Genomic DNA, 13,965 nt, shown 5'->3' with positions numbered 1-13,965 from the left:
ACAGCCCCCGCTCCCTGGGGCCCGTCCGGGGAGCCGGCAAGCCGCGCCGAGCCCGCCGGGGGGCGCTGTGGGGCCGGCCGGCGGATCGCAACTCCTCCGGCGTCAGGAAGGCGGCGCGGCCGCGGTCATGGCGCTGTCGGTGCTGCAGCAGGCGGTGGTGTCGGCGGTGCTGGTGCTCTGCGCGCTCCTCGCCGCGCCCAGGATGCTCGGGGGAGGCGGCGGCAGGGTCGGCAGGGCTCCGCGGGGCGCCAGGGCCGGCCCCGGCCCTCACGATCCCCGGGCGCAGCACGGAGGTACCGCGGGCAGCCGCCGGGCCGGCTCCGCCCGAGGGAGCCCGGAGGGAGCCGCCGCGAAATGGCGGGCGGCGTGGGGGTGCTGGGGGGGAGCGGCGTGAGGCGGCTCTTGGGTCTTAGAGCATCGATTTACTGATGTAGTTGTCGCTCTGTCACTGGAATATGTATATAAGTAGGGTATAAAATGTGGCCGCTGCAGCGAGTGGGTAGGTGGCGTGGTGTTGCTGGTGGCTGTGGCTCTGACAGGTTACTGGCGTTGGAACTTCAGCCAGGACACCGGGTGGGACATGTTAGCACCGGGTCTTACCAGATCTGTCAAGTAAGGTATTGAGAAGAGCCCGGGATCCTTTCTTTAGGAAAGGTATCACTGAATGGGCCAGGCTGCTGTTTGCTGTTGCATAACTTTTCTGGCTGAATATTTGATTTGCAGAAGTACAGCCCGTGGGGGTAGGTACATAACACTGAATGTATTGCTCAAACAACCAAAGCAACAACACAGCATGTGTATTTCATTTATTTATTTATTTAAAGCTTGTATCTTAAAGGAAGAGAGAAACTTAATTTGAAAGTCTTCTCTGCCTAGACTTAACCTTACATTCTTATACAAAAGAGCATTGTAGGTAACTTAATTTTGATATAGGGCTGACCATACCATTTAGAGAAGTGAAGAACAAAGGTCATCAGAAGAGGGGGGAGAAGAGATCCAGTTGTGAAACTAATTACACCTTTGATTTCACTTTTTATTTTGTCTTCTTTCTGTCAATTTAATTTTTAAGGTAGTCCTCAGGCAGTTCATCAAGCTCACCTGAATCCAGGAAATTCCGAGGGTCATACTTACCAGAGTATTCAGCAGATGAGAAACGCAATGGAAAAAGAGATAAAGAGTGAGAGGACAAGAGGAAATGGTAGAGACTTAGCATTCACCCTCATGCCATTGTATGCTCTTGGAGTGGGAGTGTTTGCAGCATACAAATTCCTAAAGGTAAGCCTAAAAGCATTCAGTTATTGAAATAAGAATGAATTTCAATCCTTGCTCCCCACCCCCCTCAGTTCCCATGGGAGCCCTGCTCCCATGTACATGTCTGTCTGAATGATGTTTTGTGCTTGGTTTGAATTTGAACATAAACCCCATAGTTAAAATTGTAGCGTATATGATTCTTCCTTATGAATAAGGCTTCTGACTTAAGTATTTTCAGACTCTTAATGAGAATCTTATGCTTCTCCCCCCAGTCTCAAATAAGACTCTGAGGATACAAACAGTGCTGTTACCTGAGGCTGTAACTGAAGTCTTGTTAGTGTTTCATTTCTTTTTCATACTTGAGGATGGCCTCAAGTATGGGAAGGAGGTGATTTCTGTAGAATAATAGCCTTAGGTTAGCAATTGGATAGAATAATGAGTGGCCTAGACACGTGCACCCTGCAAGCCCTTCTTTTAAGGGAGGAAAATGGGGAATAAATAAAAGTCAAGCTTAAACATGAAAAACAGGAGAGACAGAGACAGTATCTTCATGTCTATAGTCAGTTTCATATCTCCTGTGTGAGAAGAATATAACTGCTTAGCAAGATGAAGATAAAAGTCGAACAGTTTGGTTCTAATAATCGTTGTAATTAGGTTGTATGTAAAATTTAACTTCATTAAAAATGGTACTTTGTATATTATAACTCTGTACACTTGTGCTTGTGGAACAGAAAAGTAAGTATTTTTATAATAACAGCTTTGATAGTTTAAGAAAAGGAGTTTTATCTCCTAACTAATGGTAGGAGATTGGATCCAGTAATGTAGAAGGTTCCTTCAGTTAATGTTTGAAAACTGGAGATGAAGAAGCAACCACTTCCTTTATAACTTCTGTCTGTTATATTGTTGCTTTCAAAGTGTTACTTTAATATTGCAAGAAAGCATAGCAGAAATAGTTTCATTAATTGAGTGCAAATGTTTATAGTTGCTATTTACTGTCACTAACTTTGTAAATGTATTTTTATTTTTAATATAAGAATAGTTAACACAGCCTTTAACACAATTTTATTTATCGAAGATGAAGGCACACGAAGAGAATCTCTCTAAGAAGGAAAAAAGCACAGAAGACAAAGCAAAGGAAACTGGTAAGATTACCATTTTGTATGGAAACATTAACCAGATGTATATTTCCTACTGAAACAAAGTTACGTATTTCAATTAATGCAGTCTACCTCAACAGGAACAGTCTTTACAATTACTTAAGTGCTATTAAAAACCTAAAAAAAACCACTTTGTTATTCTGTGTATTTCAAACGTTCGTTAGGTAGTATTCTTTAAAATAGATATGGTAATACGTATGGTTCTTTACCTTGTAATATGTGATGTTTTTGTTACTTGAGACCTGTTAGGCTTTTCTTCAATAGAATAGGTTGTTTAAGTAGGATATAATACTCTTTAAAATTAATAGGATATTGAACTAGAATATATTAAGTATTGATAACGGAACAGTATAGATAATTATACAGACTGTTGCATTTCTGGGCCAAATTAGAGATCTGTCAAAACCACGAAACCTTTATAGAGGTGACAAAGTAAGAAAATAAGTAAAGTGATGACATCTTTTTCTTTCTTTGGACATGCCAAAAAGTGGTCTTTCCTTTGGAGAAAAAGGGCACATAAAAGTTATGTTATTCTCATACTTCTTTTTACCCCTTTTATAGACAGTTAATTAAACAATTGTAAGCCTCTTTTGGTGTCCCCACATGCCAGATCTGTACTTGGTTTCAACAGTGTTTTGTTACACTGCTTACTTATCAGTCTTATATATTGTGTTTTTTTTTTTTTCTTCCAAGTGTAATAGTATTTTAGAAAGAGTTACTCCTCTCAACTGTAGTGCCTGAAGCACTGAATGTAGTTGCAAGGTATGAGTGAACAAATTAATGACAGCATATAAAGTATGAAGGCACTACTGTTGGCTCAGGAAGTCTTGGAACTAAACAATTCCAGAGGCTGGGAAGGTGACAGTCACAGTCTCAATTTCTACCAGCGTCTGTTAGACACTACTAGAGACATTACTGAATGAGAAGTATTTCAGTCATACACTGTAAAGCTTCTGTTTTTAAAACTACAACCTCCTTTTCACATTCTAGAGTTTTAGAGAGGAAAAAAAAAAACTTACTGTATTTTGAATCTGTCCAACCACTGATATAGAGTAATATCGTTTCAGTATTGTAAATAAATTTCTTAAAATGGTGCATTCCCCCTTGCCCCTCCCTCCTCTTTTTTTTTTTTTTTTTTTTCCTAGAACATCAACTGTTAGAACTGGAGCAGCACCTAGCACAGACAGAGAAAATGTTAAATTCTTTATTGACTCAGTTGGATCCACTGTCAAACTGGTGAGTGATTTGAAAACATTTTAGTTAGTATCATTGCCTGTAAATAGAAGTTTTCCAAAATGTTAACAAAAAGTTCAAAAAAAGTTTCTTATAGGTAGAGAACATAGTTTAGCAATCATCTTTAATTGCTTACTATTTCTGTAGCCTTTTACAGGTAGTACCTGTTCTACCGTTGATGGCATTTTCTAGAGACATCTCCTGTCTTGTTTACCAACGTCAACGCAAAAGCTCAGACTTACGATCAAGTTACTGTGGGTTAACAAGTTAAACTTTAATATGGACCGAGGAGAATAATACTGAAAAAATAAGCTCAGCAGCATTTGCAAAGCCTTGTGATGATTAGATTTCTTGTAGCAAAACAAGTATCTTCAATATCATTAGAAGATGAAAGTGGTTATCAATGTATAGCTGTTTATTTCTGTTTCTTGAAAGGAATGTGTTAAACGAATCTGTGTGTTTTAGGGAACCATAACTAGTCTTTAGTAGTATAAAACAAGTGAATAAGTAATATTACCTCCTTGTATTTTTAAAGATGTTTTTCCTTAAGGTAGGGCCTTACACATGTACCACAAGTAAAAGTATCCATGCTGTACATTTTGTGTACACTGACAGCTTTCATGAAGCCTAGTTTAAAACATGGAGAACTTCATGACTGTTCCTTCAGTGTACTTCTGAACTTACTATATACTGAGACTATTAAACGGTAAATTCACTGTCCAGTTGGCTTAAGAAATTTCTAGTAGTGATGGGGAGGAGAGTGTGAGAGAGTAAACAAAGCCTAAAGTAAGTGAGAAAAGCCTCTGAACTGAATAGCTCTGTATTAGGCATTGTCGTCCTAAAAACAGAATTACTTGGATAGTTGTAGTCATTAGTTGGTTCTGTAGCCATTACTAAACCTTAGTAGCTGTTGGAGCTCCAGCGTCAGAATTCAGCAACTAAATTACTCAATAGGTGTGTGTGATCATAGAATCACAGAACATCCTGAGTTGAAAGGGACCCACAAGGATCTTTGAGCCCAACTCCTCGCTCCACACAGGACTCCCTAAAAATCAATACTGTGTGTCTGAGAGTGTTTTCCAAATGCTTCTTGAACTCCAGCAGGCTCGGTACCATGACCACTTCCCTGGGGAACCTGTCCCAGTGCCCGACAACCCTCTCAGTAAAAAACCTTTTCCTAACATCCAAACTGAACCTCCCCTGACGCAGGTTCATGCTGATCCTGTGGGCCCTATCACTGGCCACCAGATGCCTTTCCATGAGGCTGCTCTTCAGCCCCTTGTCCCCCCGACTGTACATGTGTACAGGATTGCCCTGTCCCAGGTGCAGATTCTGGCACATTCTTCTGTTAAACTTCACACAGTTGGTAACTGCCCTGCCCTCTAGTCTGTCAAGATCTCTCAACTTCATAGGAGACATTCTCATTGACCTAAAAGTGTTTGCTAAGTTAAGTATGGCATTTATCTACTAAAATACTGCAGTCCTACGCATTGATACCAAGCACTCACTTCCAAGGTAATCTTTCAGCTGTTGACATTTCTCTTTTCCAGTGTTAATGCTTTAGCTTGTGAGCAGAAAGATGAAATAATGACACAGATCCAATCAATTAGACGACTGATGAAAGAAAGTGGATTGGATAAATCAGAAAACAAGATGACAGGTATGTGACAGTAGTATAGATAAACAAGTAGTTTATATTTTAAAAGAATAAACAGATCTTTCTGTAATAATGTTCAGCTCCTGCATCTTCGGTTAAATGTGCGTGAAATTAATTTATTCCTGAGGTGTACCATTCTTCCTGATTGAAGTATATCTAATATCACATTTCTTGATGCATTGTAATACTTTTTTAAGAATAAATGCTAAAGTACATTGAACTAGGTGTAGACCATACAGTCACATTCTGCTTTGTTAAAACATGTTTCTTGAATGTGAGTTCCTGAGCAATCTGTTAGTATTGGTCTACCTTCAGTCCGAGTGAGGATTCCCAAATAGGGACCTCTGAGGCTGTGGGCAATACTTGTATGATTGCATTGAACAGTAAATTGTATATTTGTTTCCTCTGGAGGCTTCCAAATGGTGAATAGTAGCCCAAGAGAAATCTTAAATGTTAAGGATAGTTCATTAGAAATTTGGGGAATATATGCATTAGTTGAGTTTTTAAAATGAAAGAGAAAACCAGAAATGAATATGCTGCTTCTAAACTGGCTCTGAAACTTGGAGCCTGTCCAGTAATTGAAACCTTTTTTTGTACGTTTTAAGATGTCAACCACATTTGTAATGAGAAACTTGAAGATCTCATTCAGTCATTTGCGGAACATCCTCAAGAGAAAGAACTAGATGACAGAGAAGATGACAGTAATGAAGATTTGCATGAGGATGTTGATGATGATTACAAAATAGAAGAGCATGAATTATATGATGAATGTGAAGTACATCGGTTTGAGCCAGATGTGGTGGAAGACCAAGAAATGATAAACAAAAACGTCATGGAATCAGAGATGGGATTGAGGAGACGTAATAGATATGAGTGAAATCTGCATGTATAAAACTTACAAAAGCTTATGATTTTTTTCCACAATGTTGTATGCACTTTAAACTATTTCCAATGAAGTTCCATGCACTGCTATATGCTTTAAAAAGAGGGGTGAAAACTGCCTGTACTCCTGTCTGTGATGGTTCTGTGTCATCAATGGCAGCAAAGTTTCACTGAGGATGTTTACGTATTTTTTTCTATTTATTTTTTCCTACAAAAATATTTCTGTACTCTGTATATAATGCACTGTAATTATATCTGATGCTTCACTAAAATATTGGAATATCTTGTAATTTAGACTGTAAAGAATAGGTGCTTCGTAAATGTTTTATAACTAGTGAGCTTACTGCCACTTGAACTGTGACTTGAATTCATTAAAGAGCATGCACTGTTGAATTCAGCTCTTTGTGGAAAACTTCTGGGGATGGGAGGAATGAAAGCCAGCACAGGTTAAGTCTTAGAGATGTATTCATAGACAAGTTTCTTATTTGGAGAGAAATTTAGCCACAAACACTGTTTAAAATAATTCTTGTTTGTCTGTCTCCTCAGGAATGATGTATGGTTTTGTATGTCAATTTAAACCTTATGGCATTATACTGGATAACTTCGTTTATTCCCCAGCCATCGGTGGTTAAACATCGCAGCTGCCTAATAATTACTGATACCCATTAGTATTAGTGTCCTTGATTTATACTTTAACACTGTAGAATCTGGCCTTCTGATTCACTGTAAAACACTTTTTTCTTAAGACAGTATCAATAGATGTATTACTACGTATCATTAGAGAACTGCAGGGTTTGAGTGTTAATTTTTTTTGCATTATGTCAACTTGATAGTGGCATTTTTACATCAGTGTTTAGAAAAGCATTTTTTTTTTTTTTTCCTTTCCGACAGTCAGTTCTGTCCAGACCTTAGTTATTTTCTATTAATTTTGTGTTCACTTAGCATACGTGTCTATAAAGCTGCCACCCTTCAATGGCAGGACTTAAGAAGTGGGTTTGACTGTAGAATGCTGTTGATTTTTTTTTTTTAAGTGCATAGCTTTTAAGAAGTACAGCATAATGCCTTAACTTTTCCCATCTTAAAAGAAAAAGAAAATAAAGTGGATTTGTTTCTGTGGAGGAAGTACACTTTAGTGAAAGGGACCAACACTTGGTGTTTTACTCACTGAAACTGACCGACTTGTTAATTTTTGTGTAGAAACTCAGCATGTCTTCGCTTCTGAAAACAGATCAGAGGTTTGAAATTAATAGCCTCCAGAAATACACCTCTACCGTAGTCAGCGTATTACTAGTTTTGCAATAAATGACAGCTTTTGCCTAACTTTGGAAGCACCCCTGGAAGCCAACCGCGGTCAACCGCGGCCGGGCCCTTCCGGCCCACGCCCCCCGGCACCGAGCTCCGCCACCAGCCGGGGCCGGGAACGGGGCGCAGGCGCGGGGCGGGCCGGCCGCTCACTGCCCGCAGGGGGAACCGCGGGCACGGAGCCGGGCACGGGGCCGCCCTCAGCCCGGGAGGGTGCGGGAGGTGGGCCGGAGGAGGCAGGCTGCGAGAGGAGAGGGGCCGTGCGCCCGGCTGGCCTTCCCTTCCTGCCTGGTAACGGGTCCTCGGGAGTTGAAAGCCCCGCAGTGGGTAGCAACGGGGCTTCTGCGGATGGTGATTTAAAAACGACAGGCTTTGGGTTCATAAACCGGCTGGGTGGAAGGAAAAAACAGCCCTGCTGGGGAGAGCACCGGGAAAAAATGTCGGCGTGGGACGGCTGGGTGCCAGCAGGGCCTGCCTGCAGCACCTGCGGCAGGGCGGTAACACGGCTTCACCTCCCCGAGGGGTAACAAACACTAATGCTGCAACGGGAGTGCCAAAAGAAGCGTGTGGGAAAGGGGGTTGGACTTGAGACAAAGAGGTAAATTGGAAAAAGAAGCTGGTAAAGCATTAATAAGGAAAAACTGAATGTAAGAAGTGGTGAAAAAGGGAACCTACTGACATTTGGGAGCTTGTTGAAGAAAATACTCAAATTACCAGTGATGGAAACATTCTTTCTAAAGCAATAATTTTTGATTTACAAAAGTACTCCCATCGAAACTGTGCAAATTTCTAATACTCTTTTCTGCTTTCTAGCTTATTCTGAAGACTGCTATTGCATTTCCATGGATTTGAAAGTGGAAGGAGCTGCTGCGTCCGCTCGAAGGCAGACTCAGCTGTCATCGAGGGGGAAAAAACATCAAGTATGTTCATGGAAGGCTTGTGGTTGTTTTCCATCCCTACTTTGGATCTTTTTCAAAACTTTAATCATAGTTAAAGTCATGTCTTTCTAGTTCAAGGCTTTTTAAGACATACTGTAGAGAAGGAAACTTTTAAAGAAATTACTTTTGTCAAAAAGTGATAGTTTAGTATGACAACACAGTATGACAGTTTCTCAAATAAAGAAAGGATTGCAAAAAGAAACACACATCCTAAAATAACCAGTCTTCTGCATACATAGGTAGGATGCAGGGAACTCAAGAACAAACTAGGGTTTTCAATAGAGACTTTTGTGCTTTTTCAGATTCCTGCTGAAACTAGCAACAGGTGTGATCACGTTTTTGTTTTCCAAGAAAGCAATAAAGTAAAGCAACCCCCAAAACATCATTTCAGAAGGCATCATTTCAAACTGTCATGGTGTGAAATAAATTGCAGTGCTCAGCGCTCATTATGAAAGGGATTTTTTTTTTTTCATGTAATAGCCAACATTTTCAGATAAAATAGACAACACCCACAAGATTACTGTAGCAGAAACTCAGACTAACTTTTGAAAGCCTGGTTAGTGCAAATATGAACTTGGATTATGAGAACCACTGGTTTTATTATAGCTAAGGTAAATATTAATATTTTTATAAGAATTTATTTTCCCCACAGATTCTTTATGCCCGCAAAATAAACTTTTTCTGTAATATTCCCTCAGCCCACAAGCACCCATTTGGCTTCCATATTGGTCAGATGACCTTGGTCATTTATCATAGGTTGTAAAAGAAGTGTCTATTTTTTGCTAATCTCTCACACATCCTTTCCTTCTCTTTTTCATGCCCATCAGTTTCCCAAATTCAGGCTTCCTACTACATATGACTCTTGGTGGTTTGGAAAAGTAAACCATAGGTAAAGATGAGGCTGAAACTATGTCCTTCACCGAGTAAATATGGACAGTCTTCAGGATGATTTTTTTTTGCTTTCTTCCTGATTTGATGTCTTCCAGGAAAGGAACTACATGAAGACTAAAAGATTAACATTAAAATCGAGAATATAGTGTGTTCTTTTCCGTAGGGCCGTTGAAATAGTTAAGAAAAAACGTGTTCTTGTGATTTAATGCATTGAAAAAATACGCGTGACTTGGTGCCCGCATATGCACGGAAGGCAAGACTTCGGTTAGTTTAGTGCAAGGAGTTAAAACTGAAGTTGAGCTTGATCTTTTAAAAGCTTTTCACATGTTTGACCACAAGGTGGTGGTGTTTATTATGTGCGACCCGCCTGGAGAGATGCTTTCCCTTTTCTGAAGGCACAAGGGGGTGGTGTTGCTCAGCTCTGAACTTGTTTTTTCAGGACTATGCTACAAGGATTTTCGGGGAAGAAAGCAGTTTGAGTACTGTGACAGCTCTCAAATCATGCAAGGTATTAGGCCACAGCTGGAAAAGAGGATATCTGTGCAGTTCAGCCTGGGATGTTGAGATCTCTGTGCTGTTAAGAAGAAGACTTTTAAAAAACAAGATGCTGGCAGAACATCCATGAAGCAGTTTCTTTCCTGACTGGAAGGCTAGTTGGGGAATTGTTACAATATGCTAGCTCCGCTCATAGGTCATACAGTCATCTCTAGGGATTTGCTGTTGGCTGTTTTCAGAAATGCAATAGTGAGGGAGATGAAACTTTGACTCGAGTCTTCCTCCCCCCATGTTCTTGCCTTTGAAGAGTTTGAAGATCCATGTGGTACACGGTCGTGCAAAATTAGTAGTGTGAGTACAGAAGCTGCTTGGGCACCATCATGTACTGTTGCACTAAAGCTGAGAAGATAGAGCTATACCAAATACCTGTGCAACTTCGGGGTCTGAGCTACCACTGTGTGAGCCTGCTGATTGTCTGTACTGTGGTTTTGGTTTATGGGCTAGCTGAGGGGTTGCTTAAGAAATGTCCCAGCCAATTAGGACCACATGACCTGGTGAACAGTCAAAATCAAAAATCAAAAAATACAATCAAAATCAATTGATTATTTTTAATGTATTGTTGATAGCTGTCAGGGACAATATCTAGATTCTTAATGACTAGAAATCTTTGTCTTGATGAATATCGAGTCTTGTCTCATGATCTGTAAGAATCAACTTTCATTGTAAAGTTTTTGTTTTGCACTTTCCTTAGTGGCATCTCAGTCAAGGATAGATACTTTGAGGTATTCTTTCTAAATATTCCAAGGGAATCTGAAAGGGAGAGCTGTGTATTTTAATCCTGATCCTTGTCAGGATATAATAATACTGTGTCCTTTTAGGGGTGGAGACCAGATACACGGGCTTCTCGTGGTCCTCGCCCACCAGAGTAAGTCTGCTTCTAGTTTTCATCTGACTTGTTTAATTGTGTTATTAGCTCCCTGCATATGCATGTATTGGAATGTAAATCACTGTTACATAAAATTTATCATCTTAGGTTTGTTCTCTATGAATTATATTTAAAGTAAAAGTTCTTGATTATGCATTTATGTTAGTGAAGTGCCTTAAAGCCAGTGTATCTTTCTACATTATTTTGCAAGTATGCATCACCATGACCTTGGATTGTTCACATCTTCCTCAAAGAACTTCAATTTCTATATATTGTCAGTCATTCTGTAATGAAAAATGACTGGGAATTAAAGAGCTCTTTTATTTGAAGAAGCAATCTTGTTATAAAAGGTTTGTTTGGAAATACTGGCAGTAAATGCAAAAATAAATACAGTTGTGGTGCTCCAGAGTATACCTGAAGACAGAAGGCACAGAGATGCATTAATACTTTGGAGATGTTTTCATATCTTTAAGCAAAATGAAATCCTGAAGTAGAGTTTACTTCCACTGCATAGTTGGCTTCCATTATATTAATCTTGTCCAAATAATTTGAAAGGTTTACATCCCAATGAGATTCACTGTTGGCTCTCTGGTGTAGAGGGATGTTGCCACAGACCTACTGTGGAAGACAGGGATAAGGAGTCCTTGATTTATGATTTTGTTGCAGCAACTCCTGGTGGGGAGTGAAGAGGAGCCAGGATGGCCTTGCTGGACTGTCTGAGGCTGGGAGTGAAGAAGGGTCATGCTGCTGGTGTACTCAGCAGCTGGGAAAGAGAAAAAGCTCAGTGTCCAGTTCCTGAGCTGCTGTAAGAGGGACTAATAGGCATTTGCAAAGTAGGCTGTTTTTGCAGCCTACTTTGAAACTGTTCAGAGTAGGGAAACTTTTTTGAAGGAGCTAATAGATATATATAATATAATAACTATAATAATGTACATAATATAATAACTAATAGGCAGCTTGCTTTTACTGTAATTGAAAAATAAGAGAACATACAGCCCCTAAAATCATTTTAACTTCTGCAGGGTGCCATGCCTAGATCTAAGGAGGCTGGGAGATTCTGATGAAGAGGTAATTATAAATCAGTTTTGTCTGGAATAGTTTTCAGAGTTCATGTGTCACAGGAGTTTATAAAAATATGACACTGAATATAAAACAATCATGATTGCTATCCTTTTAAATTTTAGGATGGGAACTCTTACGTACCATACAGTAGGGATTATCCTCATACTTGTCCTCTAGATTCATCTTCAGATTGGAGAACATCATTACAAATGCCACCTGCGCAGCTTCTCCCACCTCAACAGGTAGGTCTGTCATCACAAATCTCTTCAAAATTTGCCCCTTTAGTAGTAATTTAGAAAAGTATCCATTGCGTTATCTTAAGATATATTTTTTTCTCTTTTTTGATTAAATTCTCATCTTCAAACACTATTGGTTCAAAATATTTTTGGCAAAATACTTTTTACTGAGAAACCTCTAGAATATTTAAAAAATCCAGTTTCTTTGCTCTTCTTCAGTGGTAGATGCATTCATTCTTTGCGTTGTACCCAATTTTAAGGGATATTTTAATAACTAACTTTATTTACTATTTGTTAAAGCAACTGAAAAACTGAATACTTTTGAGATAGGTAAACAAAAGTTCCCCACTTTCTAAACAAAGTGTAACTTACAAAAATAATAAAGGTCAATAGTGGTCATTAAGCATACAGTTGAAGAAAAAAACGAAGTTTGCAAAGAGTAAGTATTAATTTTGTGGAAGAATAGTTACTTTTGATGAAACTTTGGAGTTAAATGCAACTATTCTTAGAGTTTTGTTTAGTCTCTTAAAACACAACTGTGATTTTAACTTTGGAATTACGTTTAATTGGTCTAAAACAGCTTTATTGTTAAATTTTCCTGAACACATACCAATTTTTTTTCCTGGATGACTAATAAACTTAATTGCCACTAATCTTAGATACTTTGTAAGGGAAATCAGTAGTCCAGATGTTAATATTCTGATTTATAGATTTATAGCACTGTTCAGGATTCAGTATCCAGTATAATAAATTTAAGAATTATTTTCTCGGTTATTACAATTGTTCCCTGAATGCAAGAAAAGTTTTCCTTTGAAATTTTATGTCTGAATTAAGTTTGGAAAAAATGAATTTTACAATTTTTTATTCGTCTATTCACACAGCTGAGATTTTACTAATTACTACTTAATTGCTCTTTTAAACAGATTTCTAGAAGGCCTTGTCAGAAGAAAACAGAGGTAAAGTAGCTGAAAAAATATACACAGACAAAATTAGCAACTGAATAGCAGAATACTGTGGTACATGGCCTGAAACTGTTTTAACTTCTGTTTTAACTTCTTTTGTCTAAGAGGAACTAGTTTATTTAAGAGACTTTTTAATCTGTCATTTCTACATCAGTTAGTATTTTGAAAATGTTTCAAAAACTTAACTAGAGGGAAAAGGTTAAGTATTAAAAACTGTAGTCTTCTGTTAGTAGTTGCTTATCAGTCATAACTTATCAATGTTAGTAACTGATGGAAGAATTGGAAAAGGCAATGCTTAGAATTCCATTATTTCAAAACAAAAAAAACCAAACCAAAACAAAAAAACGCAAAACAAAACAAGAACAACAACAACAACAACAAAAACTTACATAAACCTAAGAAATACTGAATGAGTTTGTCTAGAACAGCAGTGTTGCCAGAGGGAAAATAACACAATTACGTATCATCTGTACTCCTTGAAGCAAATAATATATTGATCTGCATGGCAGGACTATGAATGGGCTGGAGTTATAAGGTGAATCTGACAGGATCATCATTTTATGTTTCCTATATGACCAAATGTTTTCTCAACTTGAAACAAAATGTATTTAAATAAAAACTGAAGTATTTATTTTTTAAAATAGAGAAAATGTAGAGCAATGAGGTAGAATAGCGGAGAATTAAGTTTATGGGTAACTTAATCCTTACACATTGTGTCTTGCATCTACACATGGATGCTGTAAAGTAAAGTCTTTCTGAGTTGCTGCATATTCAGAGGTGGGGGGAAAGAGTTTTCCTTACCCCTGCTGAATGCAAACAACCAGATCCTTGCAGTGTCTCTGTATGAGCTATAGCCTCTGGTCTGAATGTGTGCTGCTCAAGGCCGTGCCTCCCTGTTCTCCACACCTCGTACTCTGTAGAAGAGTCTCCTAAGAGTCTCCTTCCTGATCCGGCCAGTGTGCCTTTTTTTTTTT

General features: G+C 38.8%; 2 protein-coding genes across 4 annotated transcripts in view; both read left to right on the top strand.

The window, feature by feature from the left end:
• The first annotated feature begins 48 nt into the window (after positions 1 to 48).
• CCDC107 (coiled-coil domain containing 107) lies at positions 49 to 6,577 on the top strand. The gene is made up of 6 exons (XM_035338427.1): positions 49 to 293; positions 1,070 to 1,275; positions 2,327 to 2,393; positions 3,554 to 3,644; positions 5,192 to 5,301; positions 5,904 to 6,577. Exons 1-6 carry the CDS (start codon positions 128 to 130, stop codon positions 6,173 to 6,175), a joined length of 912 nt encoding a protein of 303 aa, XP_035194318.1. The 5' UTR covers positions 49 to 127; the 3' UTR covers positions 6,176 to 6,577.
• A 1,145-nt stretch (positions 6,578 to 7,722) lies between these two features.
• Positions 7,723 to 13,965, top strand: part of CAPS2 (calcyphosine 2) — a 29,743-nt gene continuing 23,500 nt past the window's right edge. Inside the window, exons 1-6 of one of the 3 annotated variants that reach the window (XM_035338412.1) lie at positions 7,723 to 7,773; positions 8,296 to 8,402; positions 10,685 to 10,731; positions 11,754 to 11,799; positions 11,916 to 12,035; positions 12,953 to 12,985. In XM_035338412.1, the coding sequence (XP_035194303.1) occupies positions 8,325 to 8,402; positions 10,685 to 10,731; positions 11,754 to 11,799; positions 11,916 to 12,035; positions 12,953 to 12,985 (324 nt within the window). In that variant the 5' untranslated portion in view covers positions 7,723 to 7,773; positions 8,296 to 8,324. Of the gene's footprint in view, positions 8,006 to 8,295; positions 8,403 to 10,684; positions 10,732 to 11,753; positions 11,800 to 11,915; positions 12,036 to 12,952; positions 12,986 to 13,965 lie in introns of all 3 variants that reach the window. The other 2 variants (XM_035338421.1, XM_035338401.1) reach the window with 2 other exon arrangements.

This window comes from Oxyura jamaicensis, chromosome 1 (assembly GCF_011077185.1).
Source record: "Oxyura jamaicensis isolate SHBP4307 breed ruddy duck chromosome 1, BPBGC_Ojam_1.0, whole genome shotgun sequence".
NCBI lineage: Eukaryota > Metazoa > Chordata > Aves > Anseriformes > Anatidae > Oxyura > Oxyura jamaicensis.
Note: the sequence above shows the minus strand (reverse complement) of the source record. Positions and strands in the feature narration are given on the sequence as shown.